The 15,564-nt window shown below is 37.9% G+C and overlaps 1 protein-coding gene across 5 annotated transcripts in view; it reads left to right on the forward strand.

Annotated features, from left to right (window-relative positions):
- Window positions 1–15,564, forward strand: part of KIF6 (kinesin family member 6) — a 372,892-nt gene that overhangs the window by 82,475 nt on the left and 274,853 nt on the right. For 3 of the 5 annotated variants that reach the window (XM_058663574.1, XM_058663580.1, XM_058663599.1), the window contains exon 5: window positions 2,284–2,393. The exons of the other annotated variants lie outside the window; for them this stretch is intronic. In XM_058663574.1, the coding sequence (XP_058519557.1) occupies window positions 2,284–2,393 (110 nt within the window). The remainder of the gene's footprint in view (window positions 1–2,283; window positions 2,394–15,564) is intronic. 5 annotated transcript variants of the gene reach the window in all.

The following is a 15,564-nucleotide window of genomic DNA, read 5'->3' on the forward strand; positions in this document are numbered from 1 at the left end:
AATGGCAGTAACTTAGTGGAACCTGTTATACACTGGACATTTTTTTCTAAGATTTTAAATACAGAATCTCATTTCTTGGTCACAGTAGTTATTCAAGATCAGGGCTTTTTTTTCCTGAGTTAGTGTCATGGGGAAATAATTGAGAATAAGGATGGAAGATGACACAGTTATATGTTTATTTTAGATTTGGTGCCATTGTGTGGTCTCACTGGTCAAGCTGCTACCTGCAATGCCAACATCCCATATAACCGTCAGTTCAGGTCCCAGCTACTCCACTTGGAATCCAGCTCTATACTAATAGCCTAGAAAAGCAGCAAGAGATGACCCAATTGTTTAGGGTCTTGCCTCGCACATCGGAGACCCAGGTGGAGTTTTCAGGTTGCTAACTTCAGGTCTGGCCCAGTTCAGATCGCCGTAGCCGTTTGGATAGTGAAACAGTAGGTGAAAGATCTCTCTGTGATCCTGCCTTTCAAATAAACTAATTTCAAAAAAGAAAGATAAATGGCATGTTTATTATTTAAACCCAGTTATGTCTCTTTCTAAGAAGAGCTCAGACCTATATTGCTGAAATCTTCAAATGAAATATTTCAATGTTCAGATAATATATAGAAATAAGCTGGTTTAAAGACTGTTGCTGAAGGATCCTCCAGGGACTATAACATGCTGAAAGAATCTTCCAGAGAAGGGTAGATGTTGACCATGGAACACTTTGTTCCAAAAATATTTCATGGAATACTTAAGAACTACTGGATTAGACTAACAGCCACACAGAATTTCTCCAGTGTTTATAGTTTCTGATACCTGTCCTAAGCCAAGTTAAAACCGAAAGAATTAGGATGAAATGATGCTTTTACCAAACTATCATGCTAATGTAATCAAATAAGCCATTTGTTAAGATTAGCATTTGCGTCACCCACATTGCAGAATTCCCAACATTTGGTTGAAATTCGCTTAGCAAAGATTCAGTCCATGTTGTTACCTTCACAAACACGGAAATGTGAAAGTTGAGGTCTAACCTGAGTCGTAGTCATGTGCTGGCTTCAACTTAACTTTTTATTTATTATTTTGTCTAGATAGGATTTTAATGTCTTTATTGGTATAGTTTGAGCCATTTTAGGCCCAAAGAGTCATAATAATCTTAAACTAAGCAATATATGGAGGTTTATTTTTCAACTTCCTTGGTTTAGTAAGTGTGAAAAACAAGGCCCTGCATGGTAAAGACTTGTGGCTGTCTGGACTAGGATTCTGGCTTTTGCTTTATAGGCCACTATTGTCTCTCTGGACTTTACCTCTTTTGAACAACACCTGTTAAATGGATTACTTTGGGTCAAGATGAGAATCAGTGAAGAAGGTTGCCCTAAGCAAATCCCCCTGTAAGGACCCACTATGACAACCTTGCCACAGAGCAGATACGTTTAGCTTTTGTGAGAAGCAAGCCAATATTTTGATGAGAACAAGACAAAGGGACTATTATTTTACTTTTTTTTTTTTTTTTTTTGCTAGTGAAAACTGAGTTTGGAGTTTTTCTCAGGTGCTGAAAAATGTTTCACCTTTGTTCTATCTCGGCAGGAATGTGATTGTAGGTTTTGTGGGGTCTTTGGTCTACTTTTAGTCTCATCACACTGGTGCCTGTCTCACTCCATTTCAGCAGTGCCTTACAGGTGATACCTCTCTATATCCCCGATTTGCTCATTTGGGCTAGAAGAAGTAACCCCATATGAGAGGTATATAGGCTGTGAACTGTTAATGCCCACTGCTAACCTGACTGATTTAAATTAGTTTTGGTTTCTTTGGAACTCATTTTCACTGTTATCTATTTATGTCACCATAAAAATTTGGAAAGTAGAAAAGAAAATTACGATTGAAGATTAAAAACTATTTGCTACTGAAGTTTTTAATGACCTGTGTTCTCTTATGAATAGACTGTTCATAGAATGAAAATTTATTTTTTCTTAGTGCCCTCCCCCCCTTTTTTTGGGTCTAGAAAGTAAAATATGGTGTGTTTCAGAGGCCTGCAACCAAATTGGCTCATTGTAAGTGTATATTGACTTTTTATGTTTAATGTGAAACCAATAAAGAATAACAGACTGAACTTGCTTGTAATCATGGGTGTTGGCCATTAAAGGAAAAGCTTTGTGCAATGTGAAGTGTCACGCACGAAAAAGTCAACCATTTCAAATGAGACAGAGAATCTGAGGAAGCCAGTGATAAGGGTATGTGACTTCTTCTGAGTGGAATTGCTATTTATAGCCATTAAATAACATCTTTCCCAATTCCAATCAGGACAGCAGCAAAGTATATACAACACACATTTCCTATTTGGAAATCTACAATGAATGTGGTTATGATCTGTTGGATCCAAGACATGAAGCCTCCAGTTTGGAAGATTTGCCGTGAGTAGCAGAACAACAAAGAATGGGAGGAAATTACTTTCAGATGTTCCTCTCAATTGTTTTCTTTGAAACTTAGTGTGTTTCTGTTCTCAATCATAATTAGCAAATACTGGATAACAGATCTTTTAGTAACATAAAGGGTATTTTTTCCAGTTATGACAAATGGACAGTAGTGATGGAAACTAAAATTGCCTGAAACTCATTTCTTTGGAAAGTCTCTTGGAAGGAGTTGGCTTAAGGAAGTGGGTACATCCAGGATTGATGGGACAGTACTGCCTGATTTACACCACAGGAAGCCCTTTGCTACAACTGTTACCCTTTTCTAAATAAGACATTTGAACTAGGGCTCCAACCTCAAGGAAATTACCCAAGGAGAGAGAAAGCAGTATTTTAAGTTTTCCCCAAGTACTGGTGTACTCTGACAGTCATTTGATCAGATTGGCACTGATTGTTTCACAACTGAAGTAGAGCTAGGTAGTTTTGGGAGCTTATGCTTTAATGCAATAAGCTACCATGCCAGCATTTGTATAACACTGCTTGATGCTTATTTGAATATCTGCCTAAATTTGACATGTATTCCTTCATAACTCACAGTTCATATACTTTTGTCCAGATATTTTCATATATCAGAAGTTGACTACATACAAGAAAATGTTTTAATTTTTTTAAAGATTTATTTCATTTTTGTTGGAAAGTCATATATAGAGAGAGGAGGAGAGACAGAGAGGAAGATCTTCTGTCCACTGATTTACTCCCCAAGTGACCACAGTGGCCGGGGCTGAGCTGACCCAAAGCCAGGAGACAGGAGCCTCTTCCGGGTATCCCACATGGGTGCAGGGTCACAAGACTTTGGACTGTCCTCGACTGCTTTTCCAGGCCACAATCCAGGGAGCTGGATGGAAAGTGGGGCTTCCAGAATTGGAACTGGCACCCATATGGGATTCCGGTGCTTGCAAGGCGAGGACTTTAGCCACTAGGCCCAATGTTGTCTTTATAAAATATTTCCCAAATAATTTAGAAACACATATTAATAGATCAATCATTCTAATTTGTTAGGAAATTAAGGCAAAATAATAAGGAAAATAAGGTATGCCCTTTATCCTACCTGCATAGGCATTCCTCCTGTAGTGTTGGTTGAGAGATGTGTATGCCATCTCACGCTTCTAAAAGATGAATAGTTAGAAAAGGAGATCATTGTTTGTGTTCTAAATATCTGTGTAAGAATTAGAAGAAAGCAAAGAATATGACTTTGGAAGCAGATGGCTTTTAAACAGCTATTGGAATCCAACTTTTAGAAAAGATCAAACACTTCACACAAAAAGGGTAGGAACAACTTTAGAGACAGAAGCATATGTGGGGGAAACCATGTTATAGAGTGCTGTGCTGGAATGACCATTGTGATGCTGTTTAGATTTGGGCATTGGAGGAGGTGACTGGCTCATGAGGCTTTTTTGTGCCTTAAAAAATTGGCTTCAGGAGAATTAATTTGTCCCTTCCACCACATGGAAGGTGCAGGGTGCAGTGTGAGGCCTGGATTCTGGAGCCTGGACGAGCCTGCCTCTCTCTGTCTCTCCTGCTAGCTCTTTCTGCAGCCGTGCCTTTCACACAAATAAAAAAAGAATCTTTTTTAAAAAAATGAAAGCAAACTATTTGATTGGGGCTGGCATTGTGGGACAGCAGGTTCAGCTGCTGGCTGCAACACCAGTGCCCTATATGAGCACCAGTTTAAATGCTGGTTGCTCCACTTCCGATCCAGATATCTGGGGAGTGAACCAAGGGGTGGAAGCTCTCTCTGTTTCTTTGTCTCTCTTCTGTCTCCACGGCTCTGTGATTCTTCCTTTCAAATAAATAAATCTTAAAAAGTATTGGTTGGTTAATGGTACGACCAAGATTTAAACTGAGGTGCTCTCACTCTCATGTCAGAATAGCTTCAAAAAGTTTAAACTGGGGCCAAAAGAATAAATGGCAGTCATTGGTCTCAGAAGGCAATTCCACAGTGATGATGATGCGGCTTTTCATGTACAACTTTGAGAGTATTGTGGTAAATGTTCATGTTTACAACAGCTCCTTTGGAAGTAGGAAGAATGCTTTATTTGATTTAGTAGCCTCTCTATTGTTAAAGGCAGAGTATCTTCTTAATAATTTTTAAGATCGTGTATATCAGGCCTGGTGTGATAGCCTGGTAGCTAAATCCTCACCTTGCATGCACCAGAGCCAGGATCCCATATGGGCATGGGCTCATGTCCCAGCTGCTCCACTTCTGTTCCAGTTCCCTGCTGGTAGCCTAGGGAAACAGTCAAGGGTGGCCCAAAGCCTTGGGACCCTGCACTCACATGGGAGATCCAAAAGACACTCCTTGCTCCTGGCTTTGGATCAACCCAGTCCTGGCCATTATGGCCACTAGGGACTGAACCTGCCTAAGGAAGAAATTCTTCTTTGTATCTCCTTCTCTCTGTAAATCTGACTTTCCAATAAAAAATAAGTAAATCACTAAAAAAGGAATCATATATATCAAATTATCTTACTGTACCACATATATGCATGTATATAATAGAATACGTGCTTTTTGGATTTAGTAACTTTTAACATTTTACTATATTCACTTCATATAGAAATATTATGTACACATATATACTATTTATCTTGAAAGTGCAGATATTAATAACATAACGTGTTTCATGACAGATCACAAAGTGGGGAAACAAAGATACATTATAATGCATAGGGTATAATTCAATGAAGACAGCATTTATAATTTTATATATCTTCAAAAGATGGTTTCACATATTTCTTAATTGCTCTCACAGTATATAAATTTCTATACACCACAGGGGACATGTGAGTTTTGTCTTTCTGTGTCTGGCTTATTTCACTTAGACAATCTTCATCTGTGTCCACGTTGTGGCAGATGTCAGGATTTAACTTTTTGTGGCTGAATAATATTCCATCTTGTATATATGTCACATTTTTATATAATTATCATCACATGGGTATCTAGGTTGATTTCATTTTATAAAGCACAAATATTATGTTAATTTCTTAAAATAAGGAATAAAAAGACTATGTTAAATTTATTAAGTAGGCTTCTTGAAAATGAAGGAAATGGGACAGAATAGAGTATGTGTCTTGTTCATCTGAATGTAATTGAGATGATTAGATTCAGGCTAACTAGGGGAATAATCAGGAATGAGAGAAGCCACTTAAATTCTAAGAGAGGTACTGTAATGTAGATAGAGAAGAGTTCTTGGCAGGAAATCTACTTCTAGTCCCTGGCCTGTAATTTTAGATAGATAGGTTCTAACATTTTTCTGGTTTCTTGTTGACTAGAAAATGTGGGCGTTGAATGGAATAATACTGAACAATGTTGCAACCACCAATAGCTAGAGTTCAAAGATCGGCGACCTTCCCAGAATAGGATTTGTTGGGCAACTTCTTACTCCTTCACAAATAGTGTGAGATGTAATTTAGATGTTTTCTAATGTCCTCCTTCTAGAAAGAATACAGAGAGAAAACAAGGACAGTCCACTCAGGATCCTCTGCATTTCCCAGTCTGCCGGGCGTTTAGCGGCTTTGCTCAACGTTGCCCGGGTGGTCTCTGTAGATGTCATTAGCTTTTTTCCTTCATCTGCGCCTGCTTCTTGGCAACCTTGTCATCTTTTGGAGAATGAGTTTCCTGACTCTGGTTAGAAATGAGCTCAGTTATAAGACAAATATTTTCAATTTCTGCCCCCACATAGCAGTGATCGAAAAGATGTGATTCTTGTATGTTGCGCTCTATTTCATGACAGCAAATCTCACTAAAATTAAAATGTCATTTAGAACAAGATACCTGTATCCAAATCTGTGGCCTGTTTACATAACTCAGTATTGACCCAGTCCACTTAGCATTTGGTTGCTAGCTTGCTGGCATGTAATCTCTTCACTAAGGTTATGAAGTGATGCTTTATAATGGAATGAGATTTGCCATACCTGGATTGGATTTATGTCACACACTTTTGAAATGATACAAACGCTAATGCTGAAATCTTGTCTGATTGAGCCCTTCACTGTTGTGACCCTAAAAGTCCTACTCTTTGTTTCTGTTAAAGATTTATTTATTTTATTGGGAAGGCAGATTTACAGAGAGAAGTAGAGATGAAGAGAAAGATTCTACATCTGCTGGTTCACTCTCCAAATGGCCACAGTGGCTGGAGCTGAGTCAATCTGAAGTCAGGAGCCAGAAGTGAGAATTCTTCCAGGTCTCCCATTTGGCTGCAGGGTCCCAAGGCTTTGGACCATCCTCCACTGCTTTCCCAGGCTATAAACAAGAAGCTGGAAGGGAAATGGAGCAGCCAAGACATGAACCGTCATCCATGTGGGATACTGGCACTTGCAGGCTGAAGATTAGCCAGATGAGCTATTGTGCTGGCCTGTCAACTCTTAAAGCCTTCCAAAAGTAGTAGGCAAAATGTCTGTTGATAGTGGGAATATGCACGCCTGGTTCTGTCTGTGTCTTAACACAGGCTTTCTTATCCATGCAAACCTGCTGTATTTGTAAACCAGGTTGACCATGTGATGCTGCACAATAATCAGCCACCCATCATGGCTTTCTTCGCATGATGTTAACCAAAAGGCCGGGAAGCGATGCAGCATGGCTTTCCTAGCACTGTGTGGCACCACTTCTCCCATGTGTCATCTTCTGGATTCTCTTCTCACATGCACTCTGCTTTTTCTGTTTCTTTTTGCTTTTTGCTGTTACAGAAATATTTTTCTATATGTTTATTTTGCATATATTTTGTGTATGTAATATCAAGGTACCAGATTAGATTAAGTTGCTCTTTTGAAAATCTTGCTATAGTTACTTGCTATAAGTATTGGCAACACTGACATCTAAATTAGCAATCAAAGTGATTAACACTACATTCAACTAACATGAAATATGTAATTCATAACTATTTTAGAAATGGAGTCTATAATTTAAAAACTCTGTGAACGAGAAATCTACAGAACAAGATGTTTTCACTAAAGCTATTCTACTAAACATTTAAAGAATCAACACCAGTTTTACTCAGCTAATGGAAGAGAGAAAACTTCCCATGTTGTTCTGAAGCCAATATTGTGCTGTTAATATACAAGAAGTAAACAAAAATAACATAGTCTAATGTCTCCTGTGAACATAGGCTCAAAAATACTTAGCACAAAGTTGGCAGTTCAACCTAAAAATGTACCAGGTTATGCAGCACAATTTATTCTAGATTGAAAAACTAGTCTAACATTTAAAAGTCAATCAATGTAAACCACCATATTAATAATCTGAAGAAGAAAAATTATATGATGTTTATATAAAGCATTTCACATTGGTTCATTATAGAAATTGCACAAGAATAAAGGATCATTCCTAAATTGCTGAAAAGGGCACCTACACAGACTCTCAGCTAATGATGTATGTACCGTCATATGTAATGTATGCTTTCTGCCTAACTTGCCCACTCTCAAGACCAGTGTTGCAGCAGGAAAAAAGCTGCCCATGACGATGACACTGCATGTGGGCACTGGATCATGTCCTGGCTGCTCCAGGACCAATCCAGCTTTCCACCTTTGGCCGGGGTAAAGCAACAGAAGATGGCCCAAACATTTGGACCCATGTCGCCAACATGGAAGATACAGAAGAAGCTCCTGGATCCTGGCTTTGACCTGGCCAGCCATAGCCATTGCAACCATCTGGGGAGTGAATCAGTGAATAAAAGGTCAATCTCTCTCTCTGTGTACCCCCATCTTTCTCTGAAACTTGACTTTCAGATAAATACATCTATTTTTTTAAAGTCCACTCTGACCATTCTTAGTTCACAATATAAAAATGTCATGATAATAAATAAGAACAGGAAATAAAAGTCATATGTATTACAATGAAAATGTCCCTGTATGCACATGATATGATTGTGTACTTAGAATGTCTGCATTTTATAAATTCATACCTTATAAATGTATAATTTAAACATAAGCCTATAAAAGTTTAAATACATATTTATTTGTAATTTCTTCTGAAAAAAAAAAAAGAAGCAGAGTAAATGCTTCCTTACTTATCCAATGAGGCAAGCTTTACCTGAATATCAAAAGCAGATAAAAGTACAAGACTCAGTGTTATAGCATAGTGGATTAACACTGGTATGTGAACCATGGCAGCATCCGATATGGACAGTGGTTCTTGTCTTGGTTGCCCCTCTTCAGACTCAGCTCTCTGGAAATGTGCCTGTGACAGTAGCAGAAGATGACCCAGGTGCTTCCAGGCCACACAGATGAGAGATCTGGGTGACGCTCCTGGCTCCTGATCTCAGCATGTCTATTGCATTGCTGAAATGCAGACCATTGCAGCCATCTGGGGAGTGAACCAGCAGATGGCAGATCTCTGTCTCTCTCTCTCTAACTCAGTCTTTCAAAGAAATTAATGATTGTTTTTAAAGGAAAAGTGCACACATATCTCTTCTGAGGTTAAATTCAAAAGTCTTCAACAAATTATTAGCAATTCAAATCTCAAATCCAACAGTTTACATGAAAAATCCTATAGTACAAGTAGATGATATTTATTGCATGTAGGCAAAATTGGTTCAATATTCAAAAATCAGTCAATCTGATCAATCACACCAATAGACTAAAGAAGAAAAATCGCAAGACATCAAAAATGCAGAAAAACAATTTTTTGAAATTCAGTATCTATTCATGATAAATATTTTCAACAAGCTAGGAACAGAGAAAAATTTTCTTAGCTTTATCAATAATACCAATACAACAACTATAGCTAACATTCTACTTATCATGGAAGCCAAATGCCTTTTTCCTAAGATCATGGAACAAGGTAAGGATGTGCTTTTCAGCACTCCTGTTCAAAATTATACAGGAAGTCTTAGCTAATGTGATAAAAAAAAAAAGAAAGAAAAGGAAAGAAAGGATATTGAGAAGAAAGAAATACAGCTTTTTTTGTTGACAAATTATATGATTATGTAGAATATCCCAAAGGATCCAGCAAATACATTTTGAAGGTAATAAGCAATTTTACCAAGGTTGCAGAATGCAAAATAATGTAAGAAATCAGTTGCTTTCCTATATTTTACCCACACAGGAATACTTCATTGTAAATCTAATAAAATTTGTACAAGACTTATATGAGGACAGTTATAAAACTCTGATGAAATAATTTAGAAAGATCCCAATAAGGAATATTCTATGTTAAAGGACAAGAAGACCCAGTTTTATTAAGATGCCAGTTCCTTCTAATTGATTTGTTGACCAACTATTGATGCAATCACAATAAAATTCCTACCAAGTTGTTTTGGGGATGTCAACAAACTGATTATGGAGGGTGGTGTGGTGCATCAGGCTAAGCTACAACTTGGGACACCTGCATCCCATTGGAGTATCTCTTTGAGGTCTGGCTGTTCCATCCAGCTTCTTGCTAATGTGCCTTGGAAGGCTGCAAATGGTGGCCAACTGCTTCAATTCCTGCTGCCCATGTAGCAGAATTGGATAAAGTTCCTGGATCCTGACTCTGACCTGGTGCCACTCTGGCTATTGTGAGCATTTGGTGAGTGAACTAGCAGATGGAAGCTTGCTCTCTCTGTCTCCCACTTTGCATTTCAAGAGATAAAATGAATAAATACTGCAGAAGACTGATAAATTATTTAAGGAAGGGACAAAGACTCAGAATATGCAACGCAGTGCAGAAAGAGAACCCAGTCAAAGGACTGACACTACTCAACTGACGAAAGAATTGATGATTAGATCAGCAGACCGGAATACACCAACGGAACAGAGTAAGAGCCCAGAAGCAAACTTGCACAAATATAATCAATTTTGGTCTTTGGCAGCCAGCAAAAGGAAAGGGGCAGTCTTTGCTACAAATGTCGCTGGAACAACTGGACATGCTCATATGAAAAAAAAATGGACATTGAAGCTTATCTACTTCCGTTACACCTTTCAGGAAATTATCCTAAAATGAATAATAAACTTAAATGTACATTGTAAAACTGTAAGACTTTTCCAAGATAACAGTGAGGAAAATCAAGGTGACTTTGGGTTTTGTAGTGAATTTTTTTATGGTTGTTGTTTGTTTATTTTTACTGTTGGGTGTTACAGCCCAGCATTAGTGAGTTTTTAAATAGAATACCAAAAGCATTATCCAGGAAAGAAAAAAAGTTAATATTGATCTTCATTAAACTAAAAAATTGTGAAAGATGAAACCAACAAATCACACATTGGAAGAAAATAATTAGTAAATCCATTTTTGATACAGGGCTTGTATCCAAAATACACAAAGAACTTTCAAAATTCAATGATTAGAAAATACATGACCCAATTTTAAAATTGGACCAAAAAAGATCTGAATAAATACCTAATCAAAAATTATAAACAAATGGAAAGTAAGCATATGAGAAGAAACTCAACATCATATCATTAAGAAAATGCAAATGAAAATATCAGTGAGACAGCCTGTTTACCTGTTAGAATGACTGAAATCCAAAACATCGACAATACCAAATGTGATGTCAACATGGAGTTATAGGAAGTCTCATTCATCGCTGAAGGGAATACAAAATAGTACAGCCACTTCAGAAATTTTCCAGTGATCCTGTTCCTTGATATTACCTAAACAAGTTGAAGAGTTAGGTCCACACAAAGACCTGTCCACAAAATATTTACATACTCATATAGCAGCCTTCGTAATTGCCCCAAAGGAAAAAGCAATCAAGTTATTACTCAGTGGGTAAATGAACAAGCTCTAATACATGCATAGTAGAATATCATTTGACAATAAAAATAAAAGAGCTATTAAACACACACCAAAAAATGGAGGAATATGAAATTTGTATTGCTAAGTGCAAAAGTCAGTAAAAAAAAAAGTCTATGTAATGAGGTTAAGCCACCCGCTACAATGCTGACATCCCATAAAATCACCAGTTTGAGTCATGGCTGTTCTGCCTCTGATCTAATCCCTACTGAAAGCGATGGAAGATGGCCCAAGTACATGGACATCTGCCACCCACATGGAGAGCCCTATGAAGTTCCTGGGTTCAGCCTGCCCCAGTGGTTGCAGCCATCTGGGATGTGAACCAACAGATGGAAGATCTCTTTCTTGCTCTCACTCTCAGTGTTTCAACTAAATGAATATATCTTGTAAAGAAAAAATTATAGGGTCAGTACAGTGGCACAGAAGTTAAAGCTGGCACCTGTGGCTGCAGTATATATGTACCAGTTCGAGTCCTGGCTGCCCCATTTTCCATCCACTTCTGTGCTAATGCACATGTGACATCAGTAGAGAATAGCCCAAGTGGTGGGACCGTGTATACACTTGGGAGACCTGGAGGAAATTTCTAGCTCCGGGATTTGAACCAGGCCAGCCCCGGCCATTGCAACTGCTTGGAAAGTGATCAGCATTGGAAGAGCTCTCTCTATGTGTTTCTCCCTCTCTCTGTAACTCTGACTTTCAAGTAAATAGATAAATCTTCTTTTAAAAAAAGTCTATGTACTGTATGATTTTAACTCTATGATATTCTGGAAAAGGCAAAACCATCGAGAGTAAAATAAAGCGTGGTCATCAGAGGGATAAGTAAATGAAACCCAGGAAATTTTGGAGTGATGAAGATACCCTGTATGACACAGTAAGGGTGAATACATGACATTGTGAGTTGGCCAAATCCCATAGCTTTTACCTACCAAAGAATGAACTCTAGTGTAAACTATAGGCTTTAGCTAATAAAACAATAACCACATAAAGGAATTAAGCTATCAATATAATCAAATAATTAGAGGAATTCCCCCCCCCAAAATTACACTGAATGAAAAAGGCCAACTTCAAAATAGTTGCATTTATGTCACATTTAAATGCTAAAATTTTAGAATTTAAATTTGTAGATGAGAGGAGTTAGGGAGGAAAATAAAAATGGTAACATGTCTTGGCTGTGGTTGTGTGTGCACAAAACTACCCACATGATAAAACAGTTTAGAACTGCATGCATGTATGCATACACACATGTGCAAGTGAAAAGCGAAACTGGGGATATCTCATTAAGACTGGTGAACTGTGTCAATGCCAGTGTCCTGGTTGTGCTATTTTAATATAGGTATAGTTTTTACAAGATGTCACCATTAGAAAAATATGGGCTATGGTTACAAAGGGTCTCATTTCTTACAGTTATATATAAACTCCACAATTACCTCAGAAAGTTTAATTTTACAAAGTTATAGACTTATATAGGTATTATACACATGTGCATTGAATCTGTTTGATATTTAGTAATTTAAAATGAAAATAGAATTTCTGTTTGTGAAAGCTCCTTATGACATGTGCTATAAAGGGGCTATCATTAGAATCTAAGTATGTTTCATGGAGTAAAACAATATAACTGTTGGTCTTAGCTGTAGGGAAAATAGTTACCTTATCTTAGTATAATTTTAGTACTGCCAAATTGAGAACATATTCCATTTAAGATTCCAATGATTGCTATGGCTGTTCCTGTAAAAGAGTCAGCAAATGCTAGCATCCAGTATTGAAATCTTTCTGTGTTGCATTTTTCTAATGATTTGCCATCAAAGGAGAAAATGTTGCCAGATGTTAAGTACAAATCACCATATTTTTAATACTTGATGGACAGAAAATGTTGCTAAGCACCACCAAGAATTACAAAAAGATCAATGCACAGTCTCTGCCCCCCTGATTTACTAGTCTCAACAGATGTTACAGCACCCTAGGCACCACACTTCCCAACGGAGTTCCTGCCTTCCTGGAACTCATAGTAGAGTGGATATAACTAGTATAAAAACAGCACCAGGTGGAACGTCGAATACATTACAGAGACATAAAGAATGACAAAAGCTCAAAGAATAAAGATCCCCCAGTAGTTCACAGATTAGGAAAAGATCCATGGCAAGATTGCACATGAAACAGTCCTTGAAGGAAAAAATAGGACTTGGGCCAGTGGAGTATGGCATTTATGTGGAAGCAGAGGTTGGAAAGTTAAAGAGCATAGAGCTTGTCCTGTGATAATCAATAGACCTATCTGACTAGACCCCAGCAAGAGAGTAGGCAAGAATGGAAAGAATGGAAGGATATGAATGCCAAGGATTTGGCAGGTGAGGTGTAGTCCTGAATGATTTTTATTTAAAGACGATTTTTTGTCACTGCCCACTCCCATTCCCTTCACACCAGTGTCTGGCAACTGTGAAGGCCTAAGTTCTGACTGAGCCAAGAGCTGGAAGTGCTGCTATGGCTAGAGCAATGCTAAACCAGCCTGGAAGATGGTACATGGGGAGGTGCTTTTATGATAGAGTCTGGGTGACGGACGAATGGGAAGTGAAGGAATTCCATCCGAAGGCTTAGAGAGATCCTCCTGTCCAAAGAAGGAAAGCCACAAGCAGCATATTATTCTCCTGCTCTGGAACTTTCATAGCTATTGAGTCATATACATTGTTTTATACATTTATATACACACACACACATATAGTATTGCCATTGGTTTTATGTTTTCAAACTGTATTGTAGAACTGATGAAGACATTTGATATAATGAAAGCTATTTGCTATGACCCGGAGTTAAGAATGATGCTTTCCAAACTGGCTGGCTACCTATTGTCTTTCTATATTTATCCAGCCTTAAGTAAGAGGCAAGCCCTAGGAATAACCTAGTTGGAGAAAAATAGTGGCTAAATAGATCTCTTTTTACAATAGTGAAAAAGGGCACAATGTTCTGGAAATGCTCAGGAACTTTGCAACAACAGAGTGAGAAAGATGACTTGAAAATACACAAAGAGCTATTACTCTGGTTCTGAGTGGGAAGTGTGAGTGCCTTGCAGAGGTTGAGTGCCATTACAAATGAGGCTTTAAAGATTTAGAAAATGTAGGTACAATTCAAGAGTTGTTAATAAACAACCAAGAAGAGCAAAGATATGCTTGAAAAAGTAAAGAGAAAACTACTGATTCCATGTATTAAAGTTAGGTCAAACCTCTAATAATGAAAGTATTAAACCACTTCAAAATGAGACAGATAAAAAAAGAAAAGATTGTAAAATCAGATCCTAAACCACGAAACTGTTTAATGTGTGTGAAGGGAAGTTAGTCAATGGCAACAGACATTTTTGTTTTGTCTTGTTTTTATTGTTATTATTTTCCATGATACAGTTGTATAGGTACAGGGGACTCCCCCTTCACTTCCCCTTCATTCCTCCCATACCCCGCCCCACCACTGTTTTTCCCCTCGTTAGTACAATAGTATAGTCCTTTAGTAATAGTTACAAGTTCAGCCTTAGACAATTTTGTTAGTAAATTAACTAACAGCCATATATAATAACAATTTAGTTTGCAGTGACTTTTGAAATGGTATGCCTCTCCCACCCCAGTTGCCCTTCTCTACCTCACCCACAGTGAGGAGTTTGGAGATAGCCAATCAGAACTGCTGTGAAATGAGCCCTCTTAGCCATGTTTAGTTGGTGACTCTTCCTCATGCAAAATGGCTGCCCCACCTGGGGCTTGGCATGCTCCTTTCTGGAAGGAAGAAGGCACCTGCCATCTGAGACTGCCTCTGTCTTCTCCGGACGCTCTAACCAGCGACTTTCACTGACTTGCCACTCACCAGAATTATTTTGCATGGTAACCAGAGAGTTTGGGAAAATTAACACTTTAAAATAATTCCCTGAATGAAATTGGAGTCTACCAACCAGAAAGAAAGAGGAGGCAGAATCCACATAAACAACCTACACTATGAGCCACAGTACATTCTGTAAGGGCAATCCAATTATAGCCCTCATTCCATTCCAAGCATTCAATTCCTAACACAGTAGAAGGAAAGGTAAGTCAGTGTTTATCTAATCCTTTGATTGGGAAAGACTTTAACTTAGGAACATCAGAAAAACACAGCACCTTGGTACGTTATATTGATTTAAACTTTTCATATGTTAAAGCAAACAAAATTTCCTGTATTAAGTTAGGGAACAATATGTGCAAAACAAATGCAAGAAACAAAAGATTTTATTGTATAATGAGCTCATACATATAAGGACTGAGTAAATGGACTAAGGACAAAACAATCCAGCAGGTTACACACAGATGGAAATAGGTTCAAGTTCATTAACCATTCAAAGAATGTAAATTAAAACAGAACATTTTAAACTAACAAACTAGGGAAGATTGTTAAAAACTAGTGTGC

This window comes from Ochotona princeps, chromosome 1 (assembly GCF_030435755.1).
Source record: "Ochotona princeps isolate mOchPri1 chromosome 1, mOchPri1.hap1, whole genome shotgun sequence".
In the NCBI taxonomy this organism is placed as follows: domain Eukaryota; kingdom Metazoa; phylum Chordata; class Mammalia; order Lagomorpha; family Ochotonidae; genus Ochotona; species Ochotona princeps.